The 26,118-nt window shown below is 48.6% G+C and overlaps 1 protein-coding gene across 6 annotated transcripts in view; it reads right to left on the bottom strand.

The window, feature by feature from the left end:
* Positions 1–4,218: 4,218 nt before the first annotated feature.
* Positions 4,219–26,118, bottom strand: part of Pxylp1 (2-phosphoxylose phosphatase 1) — a 57,482-nt gene continuing 35,582 nt past the window's right edge. For all 6 annotated transcript variants that reach the window (XM_071615601.1, XM_071615602.1, XM_027934003.2 and 3 more), the window contains 4 exons: positions 21,342–21,500; positions 20,327–20,453; positions 11,493–11,632; positions 4,219–6,522 (listed from right to left, as the gene is read on the bottom strand). In XM_071615601.1, coding sequence (XP_071471702.1) covers positions 5,585–6,522; positions 11,493–11,632; positions 20,327–20,453; positions 21,342–21,500 — 1,364 coding nt within the window. In that variant the 3' untranslated portion in view covers positions 4,219–5,584. The remainder of the gene's footprint in view (positions 6,523–11,492; positions 11,633–20,326; positions 20,454–21,341; positions 21,501–26,118) is intronic.

Here is a 26,118-nt window from a genome sequence, read left to right on the forward strand (position 1 = left end):
GTTCAGGACATTTTCCCCCCAATAGTTTTGATCCACAGCTGATGGAAGCTGAGGTTGGCAGAATCTGTGGCTGTAGAGGTCAGCTGTACTTAGCTTAGACAATAAAATGGTAGACCTCTTAAAGGCAGTGAGAAAAGGAGGAATTTGTCATCAATAGGTACATTAGCCCTTTCCCTGCCATACTCCAGTTTCCTGCCAGGCGAGCAGAGGTGTGTCTCCTAGGATTTGCTTACCCTCCATGCAGGTCAGTTCCCAGGTGTGTGTGCAGGAAGTTTACCAGGAGTGCTCGGAGCCACCACTGTAGAGGAAGCACCGTGAGGCAGAAGCCTCAGCCCACCCCAGAGAACTCTGATGCTGGGAGGGCTTCAGGTTGTCTCCAGGCCTTTAAATCCCTGCACGCCTCCTTCCGCCCATGGCTCTCTTCACCAGGGCAATTTCCTGAAAGGCTGGCAGCTGCACACTGCCAGCAACTGAGGCGAGAAGTCCTGAAGTGGGGGTCTGGGTGGGACAGCATCTACCACACCTCCAGCTGTCCTGGGTGGCTTTTAAGAGAGGCATTCACTGCCAGTTCTCTACCCAGAACTTGCTTTCCCTTTCTTCCTTAGTAAGTGGAGCTGATTTAATTTGGAACAGCATTAATAAGTAGTGTTAATACTTCGCAAGACTTCTTTGCCAAGGGACCCCCATTCTGAGCTGTGAGATGTCCTTGGGAAATCTGGGTTTCTGATGGCATCATGGAGACATGGGAGGAAATGAAAGGCTTTATTTGTTTAAGCCACTGTATTTAGGTGTCTCTGTTGCATGTAACCAAACAGACCCTAATGGTTCAGAGACACATATCATACATCCTGCTTAGGAATATGATCCTTCAAGTTAAGAGGACACAGCTTGAGTCCTCACCTCTGCTGCCTATGTGGCACCTCAGACTAGAGACTCCATCATGCTTCCCTTTTCTATACTGTGGAAATCATAGTAGTACCTCTTTAAAAAAAAAAATTTTTTTTTGGTAGTTGTAGATGGACAGCACACCTTTATTTTGTTTATTTTTATGTGATGCTGAGGACCGAACCCAGTGCCTAGTACATGCTAGGCAAGTGCTGTGCCATTGAGCCACAATCCCAGCCCTACAGTAGTACCTGACTCTTGTCTCAACATATAACACTAGAGTCGTCAGCTTGTTCTAGATTGCTTTGGACTTTTTCAGGTGTTAGCACTGAAAGCCTTGCATTTGTGCAAACTCCTCAGTGGGGCAAATGGGGACAGCTGGTCAACCTATTTATTACAACACATCCCCAAACGGCCTTTGCAGAGGCAAAAGGGCCCTGAAAACAAAACCGGTCTTTGATTCTGCCCCCTAGTGGTTGAGAAGAATATAACACCACTGCCAAGGTAAGTTTACATTATGTAGTTCTTAACAAAATCAGCAAGCCACAGGTGGCTTCATGCAGAATTGGAATAATTATAACCACTTAGACTTAAATCCACTACTGCCATCACCTCATTGTGTTTTAGTGTTCATTGATATGCACCAGCAAATATTCTATCTGGAAGGTCTACTGCAAAGATTAAATGGAATAGTGTAAGTAAAGCGCTTTTCCCAGCCACACCTCTTCCTCATGGAGGCCAGTCTTAGCTGGCAGTTGGGTGTCAGAATCCAGGAAGGCCTGACCAGCCATGCTGATGAATTCAGCTGGTTCCTCTTAAGCAGAAGCTCTTATTACTCATCTGAGCTGGCTCCTGAGAGCCACCAACACAATCCAAACATTCAGTTCAGTGGCCTTGAGCATTGGGAGGGAGCTGGTGTCCAGGCCAGCCTCTGTGCTGGCCTCTATGCTAGTAAAGCCAGGACTTCCAAGTAGAGCCCAGCTGTTTCTGCTGTCTATTTGTGGTTGTGTTTTAACTCTCTAGGGCACCCAGCCTGGTCAGCACTGCTGGCTGGTCAGAGGCTTCCTGAAGAGCCGGAGAAACACAACCGTGCTGCCCTGCTCCCCCTCCATCGGCCTTAGAGTTCCAGGAAAAGGAATCGCCTACATCTTCCAGAAAGTCTAATTCTGCCACACCCACGAAGACCCCCATGTCAGCTTAACTGTCTATTTGAAAGGCTATTAATTATTGATAGCCTATAATTAAGTTCTTCAGTCCTGTTCAAAGGGAATTTAGAGAAAGAATATTCGAGTCGATCGGTACCTGTAGCTCCACTGAAAACTGCTCAGTTGGGATAGAAAATCAGTAAGGCTTCTGGCCCCTGCTTCATTCTATGCAAAGCCTTATGGTCCTGTTTTAATACAATGGCTTTAAATTTCAATTTCATGCATTTTTAATTCGACTTAAAAATGTTTCATTTATATCGTGGCTACTTCAACATAGAAATACCTCTAATACACTGTTAAGGGGAGCAAGTCAATGGGAAAGACTTCTAAGACATACTATTAAAGGAAACCAGGTAATGAAAAAAATATATGTATTTTAACAGAAGCAAGTCATATAAGACTACAAAATGGTTTTGTTCCTATTTTTAACTTAAATATATATATATATATATATATATATTTCTGCTTTTATATAGAAATTTCCAGGAAAATATTTGTCAAACAATTCATAGTGTTATATCTGGAGGTTGAACTAGAGAATGTAATTCTGTGAAATACATATTTGGTCTTTGTCCCCATTTTCTCCTAAAGCCCTTGGAATATTCAAAGCATTAGTTTCTTTTTTGCCTACTTCAGTGAGACAGCTGACGGTGGGCAGCCCCTAGATGGCTTCCGCAGAAATCCCGAGGCATGATTAGAGGGTTGGGACTTTTAGCTCCACTCCCCAACCTCCAGGAAGGGAAGATGAACTGAATGTTAATTGATGACTGGTGCCCAGTGACTTAATCAGTCATGCCTATGCAAAGAAGTTTCCATCAAATTCAAAGGAAGGGAAGGTTGGGGAACTTTCAGATAGCTGAACACATGGAGGTTCCTGAAGGTGGCAGGCCAGGACAGGGCACAGAAGTTCCTGGCCCCTTCCCCCTTACCTCATCCTCTTCATCTGTAGCCTTTGTAATGTCCTTAATAATAAATCACTAAACGCTTCCCTGGATTCTGTGAATCACTTGAGCGTGTTAATTAACTGAACCCAAGAAGGGGGATGGTGAGAGCCCCAATTTATAGTGGGTCAGTCAGAAGCACAGATAAAACCTCCTGAGGTTTGCCATGGGCATCTGCAGTGTGTGTGGGGTGGTCCTGGGGACTAAACCCTCAACCCACGGGATCTGACACCATCGCCAGGTAATAAGTTTGAGGACAGGACTGAACACCCAGCGGCAGAACTGACTGCTTCCTTGGTGTGTGGGGAAAACCTGCACACACCTGGTTTCCACAGTGTGTTGAAAGAGCACAGAGGGAGTCTGAGCCTTGTTCTTTCCCCTCTGACAAGTGAAAATGTCACTTCTGCAGTTGCTTTTCAGTATTATTTGATTATTTTCCAGTATGCATGTATTGATTTCAATCATAAAACCAAGAAAGGTAAATATATACATGTACATACCCAGAGTTGTCATGAATGAAGCCATTAGACTATGGCCTCAAAATTGAAGATTATGCCCCTCAACCTCAGGTCAGTGTTTTCTGTCTTTGCCATGGAATGATGTGGTTCACAACCAAGATTGGGGAGCATATTTTAATGCAGTCACAGGAGATAAAACATTACCTTCATTTTTGATATTGTCATAGCCAAAACATATACTTTTACTGACAGATGTTAAGAATTGATTTTTTTTTTTTTTTTTTTTTTGTACCAGGGATTGAACCCAGGGGCACTTAACTAGTGAACCACATCCCCAGCCTTTTTTATTTTTCATTTTGCGACAGGGTCTCATTCAGTTGCTTAGGGCCTCATAAACTTGCTGAGGCTGGCTTTGAATTTGCAGTCTCCTACCTTAGCCTCCTGAGTCATCGGGATTGTAGGCGAGTACAACCATGCCTCGCAAGAATTGCTTTTTTAAAAAAGTCTTCTAATTTGCTTTTATCTTTAAATCTTCAAGCTGTTTTTTAGCAGTTCTAATTCAGATATACTGTAAGTGGGTGCAAGAAATCTGAAGAGGCTTTAAATGCTCCAGAGAGGATATGATTCTCAGCACTAAACACAGCAGGTAAGATACATTTTAAAAATATTATTTCTCACTTGGAAATAACTTGAGCGACTTATGGGTACACACTAGTTGCACAGGAAAAGTATTCTTCAAAAATTTATTTATAGAAACAGATGTGTTCAAATGCAACATTGGACAAAATCAAGAAGGGGCTGGAATTCTACCGACACTGGAGATCTCACTTAGACTTTACGTTTCTGTGAAGAGAACTAGCACCATTATTTCAAAATCACAGATTTAATAATAATTGCTTCTAATATATAAAATACCTTAGAAAGATTAATTATCTAGTAACAAAGTTCTAAAAACGTATTTAAAAATCAATCGGAATTTGCCATTTGAAACTGATGAAAATGGTTTAAAAATTGATCCAATTCTAGGACTTGTCAAAAGGAATGAGCCGTCATTAGTCTTTTGGAAAAAAGTGCCTGAATTCAGCTTCTGGCCTTCTTCCAACCACCAAGCAGGTACAGAAAATTGAATATTACTATAGGAATAAGAGCGTGTCTAAAACTGGTCTTAGAAAATATTTTCCCAGACTATAAAAATACTAAATGGAATACAAAAATTTCAGCATACACAGCAAATAGACTACAGCAGACAGATATTTCAAACATACTTAAAACTATCTTGTACCACAATCATCATGAACATCAAGTATTATTCTAGTCATTTCTCTATGATTTGTTCGGATTTGATGTTTTGTTATAGTGTCAGACCAGATTCTGTGTTTCTAGCAGAAGTTACTGGCGGAACCTTCGAATAATTCTTGGTATTCAGCTGGTTCTCAAAGTGCTGAGAGTGCAATTATAGTACAGCCTGATTTTAAATCAGGGGTCAGCACACTATACCCTGTGAGCCACCATGAGCCACCGCCTGTTTTGTAGGGCCTGTGCCCACAGCCACACTTTACTTCTTTATGTGTTGTCTCTGGTTGCTCTGCATTGCTAGGGCAGAGTTGAGAAGTGACAGAGATGGTGTGTTGCCTTTTGTTCTGCATGGTGTAAAATATTTACTCTCTGCCTCTCTCTCTGCCTTTTTATGGAAAAACATTGGCCAACCCCTGTTTTAGACAAATCCCTTCTGGAAATTTTTCTTTGGACAAGGACAAGGTAAAAGTGTCCAAGATTAAGAAAATTTGGCTAAGGTTTGCTGGTTCTATGGCAGGCCAAAGGAATACAAACTTTAATTGGCAACTTTGGATAGTGACTATTAACCTGGCATTCTGAGTGGTCTGGCTATGAAACAGTACCTCCTTCTTCCTGTGTACTGAGTAACTCACGTACCAACTTATAACATGTGCTTAGTGTTCAGCCTGGACCGCCTCTGTGGCTCCCAAACGCAAGTTTTCACCTTTAAAAATCAATATTCTTGTACCTTTACCAACAGACAGAAGTAGAAGAGAACCCTGCCAGCCCTCAGTACCAATGTAGGCTGTACCATGTATCTTTAGACTCCTTCCCTGTGACAGGCATCGTGATAATTAGTACTACTGCTGTCCAGGGTCACAAACATGTCCCTTTTGACAAAGCGGACCAAGTTCTCAAGAGGACACATGGGCTTGGAAGAACGCTTGTGGTGGTCCTGGCAGAAGAAGGTGTGGAATGTCACGTCGACTCCATTGTAGAGAATCCGCACAGAATGTTCGCTGGGCTTTTCTCTGTCTTGCCAGAGCTCAAAGATGAGCCTGGCGGCAAACCTCGGGAACCTGGCTTCCGAAAGGCCCAAGGCACTGAGAACTGGTGACAGAGTGACGTCGTGGGCAGAGTAGAGGGCAAAGACCTCATCCTTCCTGCCCTCAGCGATGCGCTGCATCCGATTGATGGTTTGATTGAGGATGGGGTAGGCGCCCAGCAGCGAGTACCCCAGGTACAGTCTCTTCTTGCGCCTCTCTTTCTCGTCCTCGATCTGGTGCATCTTGATCACCTTGAAGTGCTCCATGTCGAAACAGCCGCTGCTGGTGCAGGGGAAGCTGACGTTGTGGCAGAAGTGACAAAGCATGGAGTCGATGGGGTTGGCGGCCCGGAGCAGCTTGGTGGGGACATTCACGATCTTGGCCATCTCCCCGTAGGTCTGCTCCAGCTGGCTGTTCTTCAACCGCAGGAGGTACTGGCGACGCTGCTCCTTTTCCAGATACTGGTTTCTCACGGGGCAATAGCAGTTTCCAGAGCAGAAGAGCACACTTGGCTGGTGCCGGAAATAGATCTTCTTCCAGTCAAAATCTGGGAGGAAGCCATAGAGCAAGGCCAGCCCGCTCTGTAGGGTGCGGCTCCTCCCCGTGGTCTCTAAGTAAAGCTGGTCTGGGGACCAGTCGCTCGGCAGGAGTTTGTGTTTCTTTAGGTAGATGTCCCCCAGCAGCTGGCCATTCTGCAAATGCTGCACGACTCCTGAAAAACAGGGTGACAAAGGCCTTCCTTACCACCAGCTTAGCAAGGGGAGATCTGGAATGTAAGACAATGGGACGGAGCATGTGTCCCTACAATGCAGGGACTGCAGGAACGGGCTCACACCAGCTGGTAATGGGGGTTCACGGGGTGGGGGTGGTGGTGAGTGGAATGGGCATGGCTTTTGGGGGAGCACAAGACCTTCTGCCAGTCTCCCTCCTGCTGGGCTGGCTCCTTTCCAGAGAACAGCATTGTGACAGTCTGAATCGCCCAGCCGGGGGTCATCTAGGCTGTGACTGGCATGATCCAAGGATAGCTTTCTCCCTCCTGCCTAGGATACAGCAGTCCTGTGTGTGGGGATGGCTCCCCAGAATCTGTCAGGTGGAGACGACTGCTGGATGTCCCTCGCTGCCAGCAGACATTCCCTCCTTGACTCTTTCCCTCAGACTGCCCAACCAAAGGCTCTCTGCTAACCTGTTGGGGACACTCTGCCAAGATCTGCTCATCAACAAGGATGTGCTCTGTGTGATTTGGAATGATCTTTCAGAAATCCAGGAGAATATTTTTAAAAAGGAATGCTTATTGTGATCCTTAAAAAAAAAAAGTATGTTTATTGTGCTCCTTAAAGAAAAAAAAAATAAAAAAGGAAGGAAAACACAGAGGCTGCATTTTGTATACAGAGACTTTGCAAGGGTGGACAAGAAACTAACACCAAGGTTTTCCCGGGAATGATGGGGGCACAGAAATGAGAGTGGATGGGGCGTGGGTAGAAGCACGGACTTTACTTTGACAGTTGAATATCATTTTCGTTTTGTAATGCCATGGCACAATAAATTCACTTCAAAGAAAAATGAAAAAGATTTGTTTTCAAGCAGGAGAAGGCAGCCCAAGACAAAAGCAAGCCCTCCCTCCAGTCCGCAGGATGTGAGGGAACGTGATCTCAGTAATGGGTGTAAACCCTCGGAGGGCATGAGCCACACACGGGCCCCATGACCAGTGACGTCACTATTTAGATGCCAAATAGTTTGGACAGCCCCAGCCAAGACCAGGCAACTTAGGCTGGAAAGCCTGAGACAGGGGCAGTGTGTTGGCCTGGAAGGGCATTAGCTCGGCCACAAGCACAAAGGGTTCTGGGTCCCCCTGTGAAAGGAGAGCACTGAGAGCAGAATTCCCCCAGAGACCTGAGCTGGGCATCTGCAAAATGATTTGCAAACAAAGGCAAACCATGAATGATGAATATGAAAAATCTGAGTAGATTTTATATTCAAGGTGGAGTTCTTAACTGTGTGCTGGGGCTTTCTCGCCTCCACAGAAACCCAATAAAGAAGGCGTGTTACATCATTACTCCCATTTTCCTTATTTGATAGATGAGGAAACGAAAGTCCTGAGCCACTCACACGAAAGTCAGGGCCCCATCTGGCCCCAATTTTGTGCTCTTAACCCTTGCTCTGTGCTTTCCCCTACATTTTCATGCACAAATATGAAGTTCTAGTCATTTAGGGCTTCTTCTCCCCTCCACATACAACTTTCTCTGCCTAGAGAGGCCCCCAGTCAACACCTGGCTCCATCTACCGCCTTTCTGCCTCTCCCAGCTCCAATTAGTATTTCCTTTCTGTTCCTTTGTGCTGTGGGACCTCTGTGACAACATCAGCTGCACTTGCAGAGAGTCTGCCACAGGCTAGAACCCTGGGAAGCTCTCGATACACATATTATCTAATTTAATTTACTGCCAGACCCGCTGGGGAGAGACCAGGAGGCCCATTTCACAGGTCTGACTTCAAGGCCTGTGTTGATTGCCTAAGACCTGCAGCTTCCAGCTGCAGTTCCCTTCCAGCTTCTAGTTCTCTCCATGTGTTATTCTGGAGTGGCCAGACAGACTTGAGTGGCCACTCAAGTGGGGCCAGACAGACTTGAGTGGTGGGAACATGAGGTTAAGGGAATCATTCTGTGAAATGGGCCCACTGTGCTGACCCCCACATGCTCTCTTTTTCAAGAAGCAATTTATCTGCAGCCCTGCCTGGCCTAAGTGGACAGGATCTGTCACATTCCTCAGCAAACTTCCTGTTACCCGCAGGAGAAATGCTGGCCTGAGATAATGTTGATAAAAGAAACCCAAGTTACCGTCAAATCCTGGAATTCAGGAAGATAAGGGTAATTCCTCCTAACCAGAAAATCTGTAAGAATTTATGGTTAAGAATACAATTAGAACTGGTCAGCATGGCCAAAGTGACCTAGAGTTGTCATGGCAGTGTGACTTGAAAGTCTGATGTCACATGCTGCCAGTCAAAGGTCAAGAGGTGGACCTAGGCGGGACTCTCTGGAAATTTCTCTGGGTCCCCCAATAAAACTGGAGGGCAGGAGAGGCACATTGTCCCTCTCCTCTCTGAGAGGAGCCACTCTCTCCCTTGCCCCTCCCTTCCAATAAATTCTTTCCTGTTTCTCTGAGTGGCATGTCTGAACTCCTTCTGACTTGAATGCAAGAATCAGGGTTTGAAGCGGGACCTTTGTGCTGCCTTAATTTCCTGAAAGGCCCCAGCCCTGTAACACAGCCCCAGGGATCCCTTTAGGACAGGCACCGAGAGGGCCTTGCTCATACTGGCTTTGCCGGCTCAGCCACCACCAGGGCCTCTCGAGCAGAGCAGGCGCCGAGGAGCCATCTGATGCAGTCACTGTGGGGTGCCATAAGTATGCCAGGAAAAAATGACTCTTACGACAGCCATGCATTTTTAAAGACATTGAAAATAGAAGATAAAAGTGACCATTAAAGAGAATGAAGGAACAGGAGTAAATGGGCCCTGAAAAAATGATTCCCAGAGTAATGCTCATTGACAGAACAAAGATGATGATACATCAGTTGAGAAGAAAAGTCCAAATGAATGACTGCCTCTAAGTGTGTGAGCTCCCCCTGCACCTAGCCTGGGCCACAGGCTGGATCCTCAGGCTGAGCCTCCTGTCCCCTCTGCTCGCTGCACAGTTATTCTGTCACCTTGACCCTCTCGGACCTCAGTGGAGTCTCTCTCTCAAGCTTTGGGCCTGTACATTCGTCTCTGGGTGTGGCTCTTACTGCTACTAGTTGGCAGACACCCAGCAAAAAGCCACAGTGAGAGGCAGGGGTGAGACAGCCTTTTACTCCCAGTCCCAGTCTCTGGAGGTCTGGCCGCATTCTTACCCTTGGACTCTTTGAGTCACCCCTGAATTCTTATAATAAATTTCCCTTTTCACTTGACTTGGTTTCTGATGTTCACAACCAGACAGTGTAACCAGCAGTTCTCAGCAAGTGAGGTCCTGTCCTCAGGGAGGGCCACTCAAGTGGGGCCAGACAGTATCAGGGAAGGGCCTTCCTGGGACCTCATGGGTGGGGACAGGGGGCTAGACACTCTTCACATGGGACAACCGTTCTGTCCCACACGACATCTGAATGTACCACAAGATACTCCCATGGAGAAAACCTGTTCAAACATTTTAGTCTAGAATATAACTCTGGCTTCTTGTGTCTACAAACATAAAATGACTTTTGGGTAACATTAACGTCCACTGAATTTCCAGAGAGGAGACATAAATTAAGGGAGATCTGTACTTTGTTCTGATTAGAACTTGAAGAGAATCCACAAACTAACATGTGGTGTCAATCATCTGCATTTGTAACTGTCACGGTCACCAAGGCATATTCAGGGAGGACACTTGATTACTCTATTTCCTACTGTAGCAGTTCCCAAGCATTTATATTTGATAGACACAGAGAACCTAGTTTCCTTTTGCTTGGTACAGCTGGGGCCCCGAGAGAACTTTTTAAAAAAATGAGTATCTAGAAGGGCTATATTATTTAGAACTTTCACTTCAGGATATTTGAGGGAGAATAAAATATTTGTGAAGAAAAGGGAGTGGTAGTCAGGCAGGATGAAAAGCCCTATTCTAAACTCACACAGAGGTCATGCACGTGGTACTGGCTTTGAACCCAACTCTCCAGCTAAGGCAAGTCCTCCAGAGCCTTGTTTGCCCCTCTGTCACCTGCCGTCACTCCCCCAACAACTGTGGCTTTGAACACCTGGCAAAACCCAGCAGTCCCAACTCTAGGACAAAGACCCTCCTTCCATCTAAACAGAGGCCCCAAGATGCTGACAGAACGAGGGACCAGAGCATGGTGTCGGGCCTCTCCATATCCCCACGGAGGCTGGTGGCTGCACAAAGGTCCTTTGAGGTCCCAGACTGAAGAACCAGGACCCTGGAATGCCATTTCCTTCCCAGAAAATGTCACCCTGCAGCTAACTCAGTGACCTCCCCTGATGGTGACCTGACTGCACAGTGGTACGACTAGGCCATAGAGGCAGAGATAGGCTTCGTGAGGAGGCCAAACATCCTCCACGTGCAGTGGGAATCGCCATACCGTGGCTCCCTGAGGTCTGCTACATTCAAGCAGCAGTTTGGTTTGCAAGACATAAGAACATAAGGCTGGTCAGGTAAGCGACGGTCCCTCCTGGGTGGAGCAGTGTGCGGCCATCACGGTCATGGGGTGAACATTAAATGACAGGGCAAAATGCTCGTCAAATATTCTGATGTCACAAAGCGGGTCAGAGTGTGTTAGTGACATACTGCTCTATGCGTGCGTGCACACACACACACACACACACACACACACACCCACAGCAAGAAAGGTCACCACTCAGGGTCTGCTTCCTTGGTGACACTCTGGTGCTTTCTTTTGGTTTTAAAATCTTATCAATTCTCTTCCTGAACATGCATCGCTTTTGCAGTAAGAAGAAAAGTCATTTTTCTTCTTATTGCTGGGTCATTATTTACAATCTCAACAAAATGAAATTCTAAAATAAGCCCAGTGTAGCCGATGTTTATCAGCTACCTGGGAGTCTTGGAGCACCTCGAGGTGAGGGTCGATTCCCCTCTGAGCCCCATAGCACCTCACCCAGAGTATCGGTTCCTCATGTGGGTGAGGGGAGGGGTGGGGGGCGGTCACGTACCTGTCTGCGTGAGCTCCCCCATCTCACACAGGGCATGGTTGGGGTAGAGCGGCATAGAGTTCAAGGGGCTTTCGAAAGAGGATCCTGATCCTTTGGACATGTGATTCACGAAAGCTTCCAGTTTAGGGTGGTAAGGCTTCCTAAAGAGAAGACATGGAAAACTGACGGTCAGAGTGCGTCACACACAGCCCGGACTTCACATCCACACCTTTCTCACCCCCAGTAACAGGGTCTGGTTCAGCCACTTTTCTTTTTCTTTTTGTACTGAGGATTGAACCCAGGGGTGCTTAACCATTGAGCCACATCCCCCGCCCCATGCCCCTTTTACTTAAAAAATATTTTATTTAGAGATAGGGTCTTGCTGAGTTGCTTAATGCCTTGCTGAGTTGCTGAGGCTGGCTTTGAACTCAGGATCCTCCCACGTCAGCCTCCTGAGCTGCTGGGTCCGTCACTTTTAAATTGCAATTTCATTATGACTCAACCATGGGAACATTCTCTGGAAGGTCAGCCCGAGCCCCTCACTGCACCTAAGGTGGCCCTGTGGGATTTGTCTTTGTCCTGTTCCAGCTTTCTCCCTACTGGGCTGCTCTTGGCCTTCCCTGGAGGCCACCCAAAACTACGCAGCAGCCCTGCCCCAGGCAAGGGGTTGTCCTGTTCTCTCCCTTGTCACTTGCCCTCCAACTTCCCAGATCCTTCCACTTGGTGCTTCTTTGTCTCCTTCTCCTGCATCCCTGGGTTCTGGCCTCAGGCAGCTTCCATCTGGATGGCAATGGGCCCTCACCAGCCTTCCTGCAGGTTAACTGTACCCTTTCACTGTGGTCTTCTCCATAGCCAGAGGGATGGACCTCAAAGGCACCTCTGCTGGGTCACTGCCCTTCCACATTGCCACATTCAGGAAAGAGCTGTGCACAGGCTGTTCTGGCCCCACCTGCGGCTCCCCACTTGCCCAGCCGTGTTCCCTCCAGCAGTGTGCCCTGGCCACACAGGGCCAACTGGTCCTCCCAGCACATAGCACACCCCATCCTTTCCCACTGCACCCCTTCTACAAGTCCTTTCCTCCTAGAAAGTCCACCCAACCTTGACCTAGCTGACCCTAACCTTTACTTTTTCTGACCTCTGGAAACTGAACGAGACATCCAAGGTCTCTGTAGCTCTTTATAGTTCAACATGCATTTTGCACATATGAATGTGGAGTGGTGAGGAAGAGCTAAAAAAGTTTGTATATGAGGTCTGAGATGATCTACATTTCTGTACGGTCAGTGAAGATATAATTTACTTTCAAAGTCACTTCCCCTGAATAATGAATGACCTATGAGCATATGAACATTTTCTTTGAATAATGAAATGGCCCATGAATGTGTCCACATTTTCCAGCTGAACAAAAATGAACAGAGACGTTCACAACAAAACTACACAGGGACCAGTGAGAAGCCAAGATAAAGCTTTCTAATAGCAAACCCCTGCTGTCTGAAAGCCCAATTAACTTTGGTGATGCTTTAAATATTGCTGCCAAAATGCGTGTATTATCTTTCAAAAACATAAAGCCGAAAAAAAAAATCCATCTTTTAAAAAACATGTTTTAAATTGAGAGAATATTAATCCTGACATGCAGAAGAGTTTCATAAATCACCCTGCATGGCTTCAGGGAATTATGCCTTTCCATAAAAACACAGAGAGAATTTCATTTTTCCTGAGGTTAAAGCACACAGATGTTTGCAAACTAGGAAATGAAATGCCCAGACTGACAATGAGGGGCATACGCAGATCCACAGGAACAAAGGCTGACCATGGACAGGAGTCAAGTTTCTGCTCCGGCTCATCATTTCAGGTTGGTGATTTCTGAGGATCTGAGACAGTTTTGCTGCCAATTTGAGCAATGGGGGAATTTCACTACTGAATGTTTGCTGAGATGCCCTAGATTTTCAGGGCCTCTGGTTGCTTAATGATGCTTTGATAGCTAATTGCATCCATCACTGCTACTTTTATTGTATGGAAAGACAAAGATTCACGGAGGGGAAAAAAACTTCACTTCCAAAACAGATAACAGGTGGCTCAGTGATTTTAATAGGGGAAGGACTAGGTAACTGAGTCCCTGGACATGTTCCCATCTGACCCCCTGGCCTTGCCTCCCTTTGCTACAGCTCCATGGAGCCCAGAGGACACCGAGCACAAGGTAGATGTGCCAAAAACACATGGGGATGGATTCAACTGTGAAGTGTCTCATCCTCATGCAAACACCAACCCTGAACGCCAAGCCCTCCATGATCTGTAGTGACGAATACGATGAGTTCCTGTAGTGTTTATTAAAACATGCAGATTTTGATGGAAATCTTAAAAACAAAGGCCATCGTGGGTGAGAGTGCCAGTGGTACATGAGGATGGTAGAATCAACACCTGGAAGGAAACTAGAGCCCTGATGACCAGGTAGAGCCAAGGCACATGACTGGGAACATTTATCTCATATCTTCACCCAAAAAAGAGATGAACTCTTTATTATTTAAGGCAATGCCTTTTTTTTTTTTTTTTTTTTTGCGGGGGCAGGGTGGGGTGGATACTGGGGATTGATTGAATCTAGGAGCACTCTACCACTGACCTACATCCCCAGCCATTTTTATTTTTTGAGACAGGGTCTTGCTAAGTTGTTTAGGACCTCCCTAAGTTGCTGAGGATGGACTTGAACTTGCACTCCTCCTCCCTCAGCCTCCCAAGTTGCTGGGACTATAGGCGTGAGTCACTGAGGCCTGGCTAAGGCAATATATTCTTGAGTCTCTTTGTTACTACGGCCCAGACTTGTCCTGAATAATGGAGAAATGATCGTATCTAAGCAGATGCATTTTCCTTCCGCAAAAATTCATTGCCGTCTCATTGGAAATCTGCTTTCATACTGAAATCTGAAAGAATCCACAGTGCTCTGATTTAAAGCCTTCAAATCATTCACTTCTGAGTCTTTTTCACATTTTTATGTGCCTTGCTCGTCCCTATTCATGCCACAAAGCTCGAGATAGAGCCCCATGGCCAATCTATACTCTCAGGAGGGATCGTGCTCTGCTTCAGTGGATGCTGAGGCATTTCTGAGCCCTGCACAGAATGTTCAAGTGCTCAGAGGACAGAGTGAGAGCATCAGCGCTGTTAACAGAAAGCCACGCCCCAAACCCACCTGGCTGGGGACAGGAAGGGCTTCACACCAGATTTTTAACATTTATGCTAAAAAAAATTATTATTTACAATCTCAACAAAATGAAATTCTAAAATAAGCCCAGTGTACCCTTCTGTCTTTGGCTTCCCGGGCCTTTTTGTTCTACTTGATGTGAGTAATGGCCGCACACGCCTCTGCTCTCCTCTGCTCTGTCGACCTCCCCAGTTGGCACACCTTCAGCCTCGCCCCTGGGGGGCCTCTTTCCTCTCAGTGCCAATTACATAATGTTGCTTCCTAGGCCTGCTTCTGGCCCTTTCCCCACTCTGCAGGTTCTCCCTGGGATCTACTCAAGCCCGCAGCTTCAGCTGCCACCCACATACTCAACACTGTCCAGTGACCCCGTCTCGCAGCAAGATGATGCTCCCGAGCGCCCAAGTACTGGACGGTGTCACCTGAATGTTGGAAGATGGCTCCCTCGCAGCACGGACGCCCAAAGTCACAATTTCCCTTCCCTCCTCCCTTCTTCCATGCTCTCTATTCCACGGAGGGGCGGTGCCACCAGAAGATGACCCATCAGAATCTGGACACAATTCCCCCTCCTAATCTGCCTAATGACCCCGCATGGCCCTTCTCTAAGGCCCGCCCCTCCATCTCTGCGGCCCTTCCCTGAGTTCCAGACTCCATCATTATTTGTATAATGAAGTGTGTCCCGGGGAGAGCTGGGAGCGCTGCAGCCCAGAGAGGGTGAGGGGAGCACCAGGGGAGGTCAGATGGCAGAGGAGGCCTTGGAGGCTGTGGTTGGAAGGCAGGCCCCGCTCCCAGGGACTCCCTCTGGACCACTGTCCCTTAACAGCATTAACCCTGCCACCTGCTTCCAACCCCTGCTGTGCAGCGTGGTCACTTCATGCCTTCTCTCCCCTGCTGGCACTGGGAGCATTGGAGACAGCCTTGTTTCCACCCCTCTGCACTCCTCACTTTGAGGACCCCAGCATCCACCCTGTCCTGCATCCCCCGATATGCACTGGTTGGTGTCCCTGCCCCAGGGGCCAGTTCTTGTCAGCAGCTACCTGACCTGTTCCTGCACACTTTTCCAGCTGCTGACCCAGGGTGGCCTTCCCTGACCTGCCAGCTGCTCTCCTCTCCCTGCCCCCTGTGGAGATGGGCTGCCCTCTTTTGGCTCATGCTCCAAAATGCGGGCACTCAAACCATTTCATTTCTTGCTCTTCTTCTACTTCTTTCTCTTCTTTCCTCACTGCCTCTGCCACCTGAGCTGGCTGTCATTCAGGGAGGGTCACCAGACACCGGCACTAAGTTGGTCTCTCTGGAGGTGAGCAGGCCCCAAGGGCAGAGATGGCCTTCCCTCTGTGACTTTGAAGCCCACCCTCCCCTTCCTCCTGGGTCCAGCCTTGGCTCCTTGAACTCCCTCCTTGTGACCCCTTCTCCAGATCATCGCGGGTTGGCTGCCTCACTTTGTTTATGTGACAGTACCTGGCGCGTGATAGGAGAACAGAACTAAAATGTGTTGAATAATTGCGGACTGAAGTGAATGTTTTTCCTCCTTAGATCTACAAAAGCACATTTGGTTTACATTCCTGAATGTAAAAAAAGGAATTAACTAAACATGGTACATGAATAATGAATACTTTCATGCTGGCTAAACATAGTACTCTGAGGGATGAGATGGGACCCCTGTCATAAAGTGTGTGGCATTCGCAAAGAGGTTCAAAACCTCTAAGAGTCACAGACGTGTCCATGTGGGAGGAAACTTTGAGGCACTGGTGTGGACGGGCCACCACTCCTGCCTGCCTGAGATCCCCTCTGGCCCAGACATTCCCTTCCACAGTGGGAGCAGTGCCCTCACTGCAGGCAAGGCTCACTGCCCGTGAGGATGTCACCAAGTTGCTAATTTGTGAGCTGAAATGTCAGCTGTGGAACCAGATATACAGACCCCGGGCAGTTAGTCGGTGGCTCACAGTGGGTCTCCCACACTGGGCTCCTCCTCACGCTGTATGTCTCCAGTGACGAGCTGGCTTGTCACTAGTATGTGTGTCTTTAAAGATGGAATTGAGTAAAAGACGTTAGGTACAGTAGCACCCCTTGTCTGAGGGGGGCAGGTTCCAGGATAACTAATGGATGTCTGAAACTGTGGATGATATATTTTTTCTTTTTTTCCTGTACAGACCTACTATGATAAGGCTTAATTTATAAGTTAAGCACAGTGAGACATTAACAAGAATAACAATAAAACAGAACAGTCATAACAATATACCCTAATAAATGTTATGTGCATGTGGACTTTCTGTTTATTTCTAGAATTTTCTATTAATATTTCTAGATTGCAGTTGACCACGGGTAATGGAAACTGGTGGAGAGGGGATCTCAGATGAGGGGGGCTACTGGAACTAAACATGCACACCCTGCCCTCTTCCACAAAGGACTTAAAATAGCTCCTACAAATACAGGATGGTCAATAAAACGAAAATAGGCAAAGGGAAATGAAGACAGAGGCAGCTCTGGCAAGTGGTCACAGACGCTCCAGAAAGGACCCCACCTGAGGGCCCTGTCATTGTGGCAATAGCATGAGGGGCCCTGGGACATGGCCTGGTCTAGTGACTGGTCAAGTCTACTGCAGAGGAGGAAAGTGGCTGGGCCCAGAAGGCCCCAGGCCACTGTGGGCAATGACATGTGACCACTCATCAGGCTTAGTGGACTAGCCTAAATGCTTATCCCATTGTCTCATTGGACTTCACAGGTGCTGTATGGGAGGCATCATTAACCCTGCTTTCCAGAGTGGAGAACAGAGACCCAGGGAGCTGAAGTGATTTTGCCATCATCAAACACGTTGCAAAGGCCTCCAGGGATTCCATGGCTGAGGCTTCAACCCATCGCCAGGCGCATGACAGGAGCACATCAAAGGCACTACGCCCTGTGATTCTCACTGAAGTCCTGAACTCATTCTGCAACCCACGCAGTCCAATAACTGCTTCACGCCAAGCTCTGGGCTGGGCCCTGGTGATCCAGGGACAGTCAGGGAGAGCAGAGACGAGCATGCTGGGAAGATGAGCTGCACAGTGCCTGGCGCACAGGGGACACCCTGTGCTCTGCCAGGCGGCCCTGACCAAGGGCACCCTTCTCTGCAAGAGCAGCCCCCAGAGACCTTCTAGCAACAGCTAACTGGTCTAGGCACAGACCCCTGGTCTGCATTGTGCTAATTAAATTCTGCCTTCTGGGAATGCAAAGCCCAGCTAGAGAAAGGGGAAGACCCAGGGATCCCACTCGTTAGTATTTACCCAAAAGAGCTGAAATCAACACACTACAGTGAGACCTGCATTCCAGGTGTAGAGCATCCACAGTTCATATCACCAAGTTACAGAACCCGCCTGGGTGTCTGTCAGCCGGTCAGTGGATGAAGAAAATGTGGTACCTCTACACCGTGGAGCTCTACTCAGCTATAAAGAAGAATGAAGCTATGTCACTGCTGGTAAGAAGATGGGACTGGAGAGCATCATGTGAATGGAACAAGCCAGACTCAGGAAGTCAAGGGTTGAATGTTGTCTCTAATATGTGGAAGCTAGAGAAAAGTAAGAGATTAAAAAAGGAGTGGGGATCTCATGCAAAGAGAAGGGAGACAAGCAAAATAGAGAAAGGGGATGGAGGGGGAGGGAGGAGGAGCAGCAGGAGAGAAGAGGAACTGTGGAATGATGCTATGTGCATGTGAACCGAGATCACAGTGAATTCTACTTTCATGTGTAATTAAAATGCACAACTAAGAAATCATAAATAAGTAAATAAATAAATAAGAAGGAGAGCAGTAGGGTAAGGGAAGGGATTGGGGAGAGAGGAGGAAGGATAAAGAGAAGTACTAGTGATTGACGTGTAGCAAATTATGTTATATGCATTTATGAATCTGTCAGCGTGAACCCCACTATTGTGTGGAGCTATAATGCACTCATGAAGGAAAGAAAAAGGAAACGGATACTGGGAGCGGCTGGGGGAGAAGCTCATAATTATTCATAGTGCCCTCAAGGCTGCCCTGCACAGGCCCGGCCTAGAGGCCTCGTGGTCCACCTCCTTCCTGGCTGATCAAAGGACTGATGTCCAGCCAGTGGGCAAGGGCAGGGCTGTGCCAGCTGCTGACACACAGAAACCCTGCTGTGCCTGATGGAGATAAGCCACTCCCTGTGCCAACTTCCTCCACCCGCCAGAGCTTTGGCGCCAATAACCCAGCACAATGAGAGCCTCCACCTTGCCCCAGCCCGAGGCCAGGCGAGGGACTGCCTTCAGACATTTAACTCTTGCTTTGCTTTTCCTGACACCTATGCCATTTACCCCTCTTTTCAGTGTATCCCACCAGGGCCACAGAGCCACCCAAAGGTGCTGGGGAGGCTTCTTGGAGGAGGAAGCATCTCGAGGGGCCTTGAAGAAGCTGTCAAATTGGGCCAAGCAAGGATGGGGACCAGGCAGTGAAGTGGCATGAAATGCAAAGACATGAAGGGAGGGGCTGGGGAGGAGTCAGGGGAGCCCCCTGGGAAAGGGCAAGAGAGTAGGGGCTCAGCGTGGAGGGAAGAGTGGCGTCCACTTGTCCTCTGACATGGTCTGGACTCACCCAGGGTGTTTTCCAACCTGTGAGACAATGGGATACACTCCCTTTTGCTGGACACAGGGAAGAAGATACGAATAGCCAGGCTGCCAGCCTGTGACCTCCAGGATGACAGAGAAGACCACCCAAGAGCCTCATGATGCCCATACCTAAAATGGTTCACTTAATCTTCCCCACACTCCAGTGAGAGGGCTTGAGACGCAGACAGTGAATCTGAACCAAGACCAGGTTCAGGACGCTTTTGAAAAACAGCCCCGCTGCAGGGAGGGGACCCACAGTTCCACCTGGCTGGCCCCACCCCAGAAACCTCCATCCAAATAATGCCTCCCACTCTGCCTGCCTGCCTCCAGCACTCCCCTCTGACCTCATTCAGTGAACCCTGCAAGAGATGCTCTGTGCCCAGACACATTCGCTGAGGCCAGGCCCATCACGTTATTGCTAACTAGGCTTCTAATTTTAGGCCTGTGCCATTTCCATATATACAATTTCCACTTTCTGTTCAATTGTTTTTTATCCTAAGGGCTTTCAACCAAGACCAGGCTGTCTCTACTCCTGGGAAAAATAAAATGGTGGAAACACGGGGCTGGGGTTGTGGCTCAATGGTAGAGTGCTCGCCTAGCATGCGTGAGGCCCTGGGATCGATTCTCAGCCCCGCATAATGAATAAATGAATAAAAAAAATAAAGGTCCATCAACACCTAAAAAATATTTAAAAAAATGGTGGAAACACTACCTCACATTCATGTGTCATTGCTCACACTCCCCAGCCCAGCCCGGCAGAGTCGTCCCCATTCCAGAGGTGAGAAGCTGAGCCCCCAGACCAAAGGAGCAGCTGGGGTGGGCCTGAGTCACAGCTCCCTGGGCCCCACCCAGCTCTCTGAAGCATGGCAGGGTGGGCTTCAGAACTGGCAGGCTCAGGCCTCAGTGTCCCTGTTGGGCTACCTAAGAGAGATGCACCCTCCTGAGGCCTCAGTCCTTTCATCTGTACAGTGATGACATTCAATGCAGGGCGGGAGCTCAGGCTCCCTGGTCCTGTAACTCTCCACTGAACAGGACAGAGCAGATTGTGGCAAGTGACTTTTGAAAAAGGAGTCTTTACCTGTTAGCCATCAGAGTGCAGTCAATTTCTGGCCGCTTTGTCTTTGGAATGGCATACAGTGGGTACCTGTCCCCATGGCGAATCAGCACGTGCACGGAGATCAGCTTGAAATGATGTGGGGCGTGACCTGTGAGAGAAGCACAGGGTCCAGTCAATGCTTGACCCTTCTAAAAGGTGTCGCTTCTTTTAGAAGAGGACTGGTGGGGGAACCTGGCCAGGCCTGTGCTGGGAATGAGAGGGAGGCGGGGGGGGGGGGCACCAAGAGGTCGCAGAGCAGCCATCAAGGGGCCTGAGCTGTGGGAGGGGCTGCTACGTTGGGTGGAGGCTGCTGAAGAGCCCCAGAGGTGGGACAGGGGATGTGGCTGGGGACTGAAGGCCCGTGAGATGTGGGCGTGATATTAACGTGGCCTCACTCACGCGCAGAGACAGGGAGGCCTATGGCAATCCTGATAACCAGGCTGCTGCTTTAAATCCTCCATGAAACAGGGCACAGTGCAAACAGATAAATATTCCACACCAGCCTGATACACGCTCAGAAAAGCAAACCTTGCTGGAGGAACTGCATTCTCCCACACCTTTATGGCAAGACACCAGCAGGGCATCCCATGGACATCTGAAGTCCACCCTGGGTCTACCCTGAAAAGCAGAGCAGCTGAGAGTGGGTGAAGCCTGGGAACCTGGTGGGGGCCACTGCTCCATCTTGCCCACTAAAGACCGTGATAATGGCAGACACCTCTGGAGGGTACTCCTGAGCGGTGTGCTGTTCATAGAGGTCACTTGCTCTCACCAGCATCTCACGCGCGGGTCCCGCTGGCCAGCCCGTCTTATGGGGGGGCAGGCTAAGATGGGGGAACTCGCTACAGGACGTGGCCTAGTGGCAACTGCTGGCTACAAGCCCAGGAAGGCCAGCTCCTTACTGCTGTGCTGCATGCTTGGAGAACTGTCCCCACAAGGTGCCCATGAGGTATCAAGGTCCCGTCTACAGGGGCCAGGTTGGGGGCACAGCCAGGCCCACCTTCCATGCTGCGCTCGGCCACGCGAGGGATGTTGCAGTACAGAAGGGCTTCGTAAACGGGGTCTGTCACCGGGGGCTCCGTCACCGGGTCGGGCATGATTCTCTTTCGACTCTTGCTGCTCGCTCCATTCCTAGCTGCTGACATGGGGATCAGGTGGACTGCGGGGAAAGCAGAGCAGGTCACGGCGATGCCGTCACCACAGGGCAAGGCCAGCAGCAGCCCAGGGTGGGGCTGAACTTCACCGTGAGCACCCATCCTCCTCTCAGAATGAGGAGAACTGTGGTTGGGTGAGGCCTGCTGAGTGACAGACACTGGCCTCACCTCCTCATTTAATGCCATCTGACTGTTGCAGGCGTCCACCAGGACACTGGTCTCCTTGAGACCACTTTACAGGAGGGTGAGGGCGGATGTAGGTGGAAGGTGGAGCCTTGGTTGGGCTCACTCCCCCGCCTCCAGACTCACTCTCCCTGCTGTACCCTTCTGGTGTCAAGGGGGCATCCTGTGGCCTGTCCTGTCTGTCCACCTCGCTCCCCTCTTTCTGTCTGGTTGAACTGTCAATAACAGGGTCCCGGCCCCCTGGCAGTGTGGACCTGTGACCAGAGTCAGGAACGATAGTGATAGGGCACTGCCCTCCCTTCCCTTGAGAGGCGAGACAGACACTAGCAGAGGCTCACTCTTCCCTTCTGGGTGCTGGTCGATGTGAATGGTGACTCGGGGTTCCCCAGCCACCTAGCCCTCCATGAACAGCCTCTGTCTCAGTGGTCCCCAATCCTTCCATGTTCGGGGAACATCCTGCTGCATCACAGATTTTTCTAGAACACCCTGCACAATAACAGTTGTACTCTCAGCATCTACCCTGTGAGGGAAATGAATGCAAATAAGGGCATCCATGGACCTGTTTAGCTTCTGAAAGGTTTATCAATTACTGGAATATACACATATGTCTGAGCAACTGCTGAGGCAGAGACCAACCACGAGTCCAAGTCAGTTTAAATTCCCTAACTTATTTTACATAAATATTTAAGATTTCCCTTTGCAAACATATGCTATAAGCAAAAGTTAAAAGATGGATGACACACTGAGAGGAAAATATTTGCAACATGTATAACAGACAAATCCCTGGTACCGATGATGATGATGATAATAATTTTTTAAAAAGCAGCAAAGTACTTAAGAGCCCCCACAACTCAAAAAAAAAATCATTATAAAAGAAAGAAAATAAATAAATCAGTATTGCCCTAAAAAAATCATTAAAGAATATAAACAGGATAATTACAAGAAAATAAGTACCAATGGCAAATAAACATATGAAACGATGCACAAGCTTGTTTGTAATTAAAGGAATACAAAATGAAACAACCCATGGGATATGATTTTTTTCCCCATCAGACTGGAAAGTCAGGTTTTGATGATAAGATGCAGTATCAGTCAGGGCGTGGGGACCCGGATGCTTGTGCACACTGTGGGTGAGAGTGGAGCCACCCTGACAAAGGAATTTGGCATATGCTTTACAAATGTGCACTAGCCCCCATCCTGTTATTCTGTGCCTCGGAATCTATTGTACAAATGTATCAATTCCCACGATCAAGGATGTATGGCCAAAGAAACTCACTGCAGGGTTTCTGCACTAAGGGAAAAGGGAATGAGCCTGAACACCCTGTACAATGCAATACTCTGCCCCAGCTACAGGGCAGGGGAAAGAATCCAGTATAAATTAAATGAACTAAATGAGCCAAGTCACTGGGCACTGATAGAATCCTCTTTTTGTAAACAACAATAACAACAACAACAACAAAACTAAATTTGTGAATATTCAGGCATTTGTTTAGTTTGTAAACGCACAGAAAAATGTCTAGAAAGATGTCCATCCCCACACAGTGACTTCTCTGAGGAATGTAGGGGATGGGGGTGTGAAAAGTGTTCCTGGTTTTCTACAAATGTCTGAATTTGTACACACCCGCCACACACATACATACATATTTATGGTAGGTACAGGTGACCTGCATTCGTGTATTTTACATATAGATAGTATTTTTTTTAAATTAAACTAGGGATTTAACCTAGGAGCACTTAGCCCTGAGCCACATCCCCAGCCTTTTTATTATATATTTTATTTAGAGACAGGGTCTTGCTGAGTTGCTTGGGGCCTCGCTAAGTTGCTGAGGCTGGCTTTGGACTGGTGATCCTCCTGCCTTGGTCTCTGGAGCTGCTAGGATTAAGGTGTGTGCCACCTGCTGGGCTTCTGTTATTATTTCTAACATGTCTCCCTGTATTGCTAAAGCAACACTCAAGAACTACAGGGTTGTCTTCAGCTCAAAAGTAGAGCCCTGGCTGCTCCTAGGACCCTTTCTTTCCACAGTGGAGGAGCTAGAAAGGCCAACGCAGCTCAGGGTCTGGAGCTCACTATTGAGTGGTCAGTGCCAGAGTTGGGGACTATCCGACAGCAGATGCCCGTGGTGGCCCCTTAATGGCTGCCCTTGCGGTGAGCATGCCCGTCAGCCCTTGCCTCTACTCTCTATGGAATGTGGTGCATTCCCTCTGCACCTGAAGGGTGAGGGACACGGAAGAGATCCTGTTAAGTGAATGGCACGGGACAGAGGGGTGAGGGCTCCTGGACAGTGGGCCTTGGACACCCTGGCTCTCTGTAAGCACATGGCTGAGATCTGCTGGGGCTGCCACTTGGGAACCATGGGCCCAGTTGACCTGTGCATGACTCCAGGCAGCGTGGCTTGGGCCAGCAGGCCTTGCCCACATCTCTGGCTCCTCCAGCTGCCCCGGGGGACCATCAGAAACTCTGGTGATCCTGAGCAGATGACCAGAGTTCAGATATCACCAGGCAAGAGAAAGGGAGCCGAGGTGTTAGGAGTGAGAGTGGCCAAGCCAACAGACGGGAAGGGTGAGTTCCCATGACACATCTGGGAAAAATAATCCTTTGAATCTAAATGAGTGCCCTGGGCCACAGTGCCACCATGGCCAACGTGAATAACAGACTAAGAAACATTGCTGATGACCCTGACCAACGGGCACACACTTTCTCCATGTGTGATCCCCGAGTAGAAGGCTCTTGAGGCTCACTTTCACCCTGTCTACATATCTCTAAAGCTTGTGTATAAAGATGCCAACGGGGTCTCAATTTCAAAGAAATGGCAGAGTATATTAATCTGCGAGTCATCTGCGTGGGGCCCCTCGCTCTCAGAAGAAACCGGTAAACTTCTATAAACCAAGTACATCCCATGTTGGCCCCCATCACACCACACACCAGATACACAGCGGGTGCTTCTGTGAGCAGTATTAGCAGATGTTCCTGTAGCTGCAATGAGGAGGATATAAGCTAAACTGACCCTCTATGCTTTTTCCAGCATTGACCTGCAGCCCAGGAGAAGTCCCCATCAGCCAGACAGTGGCCTTGGACACAGGGTCCTGCAGCCTGCAAGCCCAGGCCTTTTAATTGCTCAAGCCTGGTATCTATGCACCTGCCCATCCAGCCTTCCTTTCTTTGATTATAAGAAAGAGGGAGCAGGAAGCATTTAAACCTTCAGGGGAAAGGGCCTTCTCTATCCATGCCACCTCCTGCACAGACTACTTGGTTCTGGGGAGCAGGAATGGTCAGTGAGAACCTGGATATAAAGCAACCTTGGTGGATTAAAGTCCAGCATCAGGGACCATTGGTGTCCCAGCGAATGTGAACGTGACAGACTTGAAGTTGGCTCAATTTTGTCTCAGGGACGTGCTGCCCCATGAGTCACACCACTGACCACGCCAGCCAAGAGAGGTCGGGGTCCAGGCTAGCCCCACTACCTGCTCGGTACCTTCCTGGCTCAGGGCCCAACTTGCTCTTATTGGGACCTCAGCCCCAGTCGGGTCACCTCCTTAAGGGGCTGCAACCACCTCCTCCTTGGGACTCCACTGAACTCAGTGCTGAGCTTCCCTGCTTCCCAGGAATCCATGGTCTGACCGCAGGGAGGTGGCCCGGGGCTGTGACTTCCTAGCTGTTGTGACTTGGGGCAAGTACCTCTGCCTCTCTCTGCCTCATTCCCTTCATCTGTAAGACAAGTGACAAGACCTACCTCAGGGTGGTGGCTGGGATGTCCCGAGAGGTCACCTGTGAATGGAACATGGTAAGGGACCTAGAAACTCCCTCTCTACGTTTGTCACCTGGAGCAGATTATCCCTGTTCCTTGCAGGCTCTTGAAAGGTGCTCCCTTCAACCCGGGATCGGGAAGGGGTGCTGAGCCTGCGGCCCCTTCAGGGAGGCACCATGAGCAGTCCCCCTTCTCTTGGGCACCCCGGTCTTAGCTTTCCTGACTCCCTTAAGTCCATTCAGTTCACCTGAGATAGCACCTTCTCACCAGCTGAAACACACCTTGTCCTGCCACCTCCTGTCCCCCGTTTCCTCCTCACAATACTCCAAAAGGCTGTGGAATTCTCTCCCCCTCGTCGGTCTGCCGAGGAATAACGATGTGTTCCAACAGTCGATTCCCACAATTCCCCTGGTGCTCCTCAGCTCACTAGATTATCTTAAATGCCCAACCTGTGCTGAATCTAAAAACGGCTGCTGTAATTGCCAGATGAAAACCAGAACCACAACAGAGAGACCACACTCCAGTTACTGCCTCCAGTCACTCACGTTGGGGTGGAATCAGTTACCCAGGAGAAGTGTGAAAGTCAAGTTCACATCTGAAGACTTTGAGATGCTTGGTTTTACAAGATTAATAGAAGATAGCTGAGTACACAATTAGCCTTTTTTTTTTTTTTTTGACCTGTCCACTTTGGGCC

This window comes from Marmota flaviventris, chromosome 8 (genome assembly GCF_047511675.1).
Source record: "Marmota flaviventris isolate mMarFla1 chromosome 8, mMarFla1.hap1, whole genome shotgun sequence".
NCBI lineage: Eukaryota > Metazoa > Chordata > Mammalia > Rodentia > Sciuridae > Marmota > Marmota flaviventris.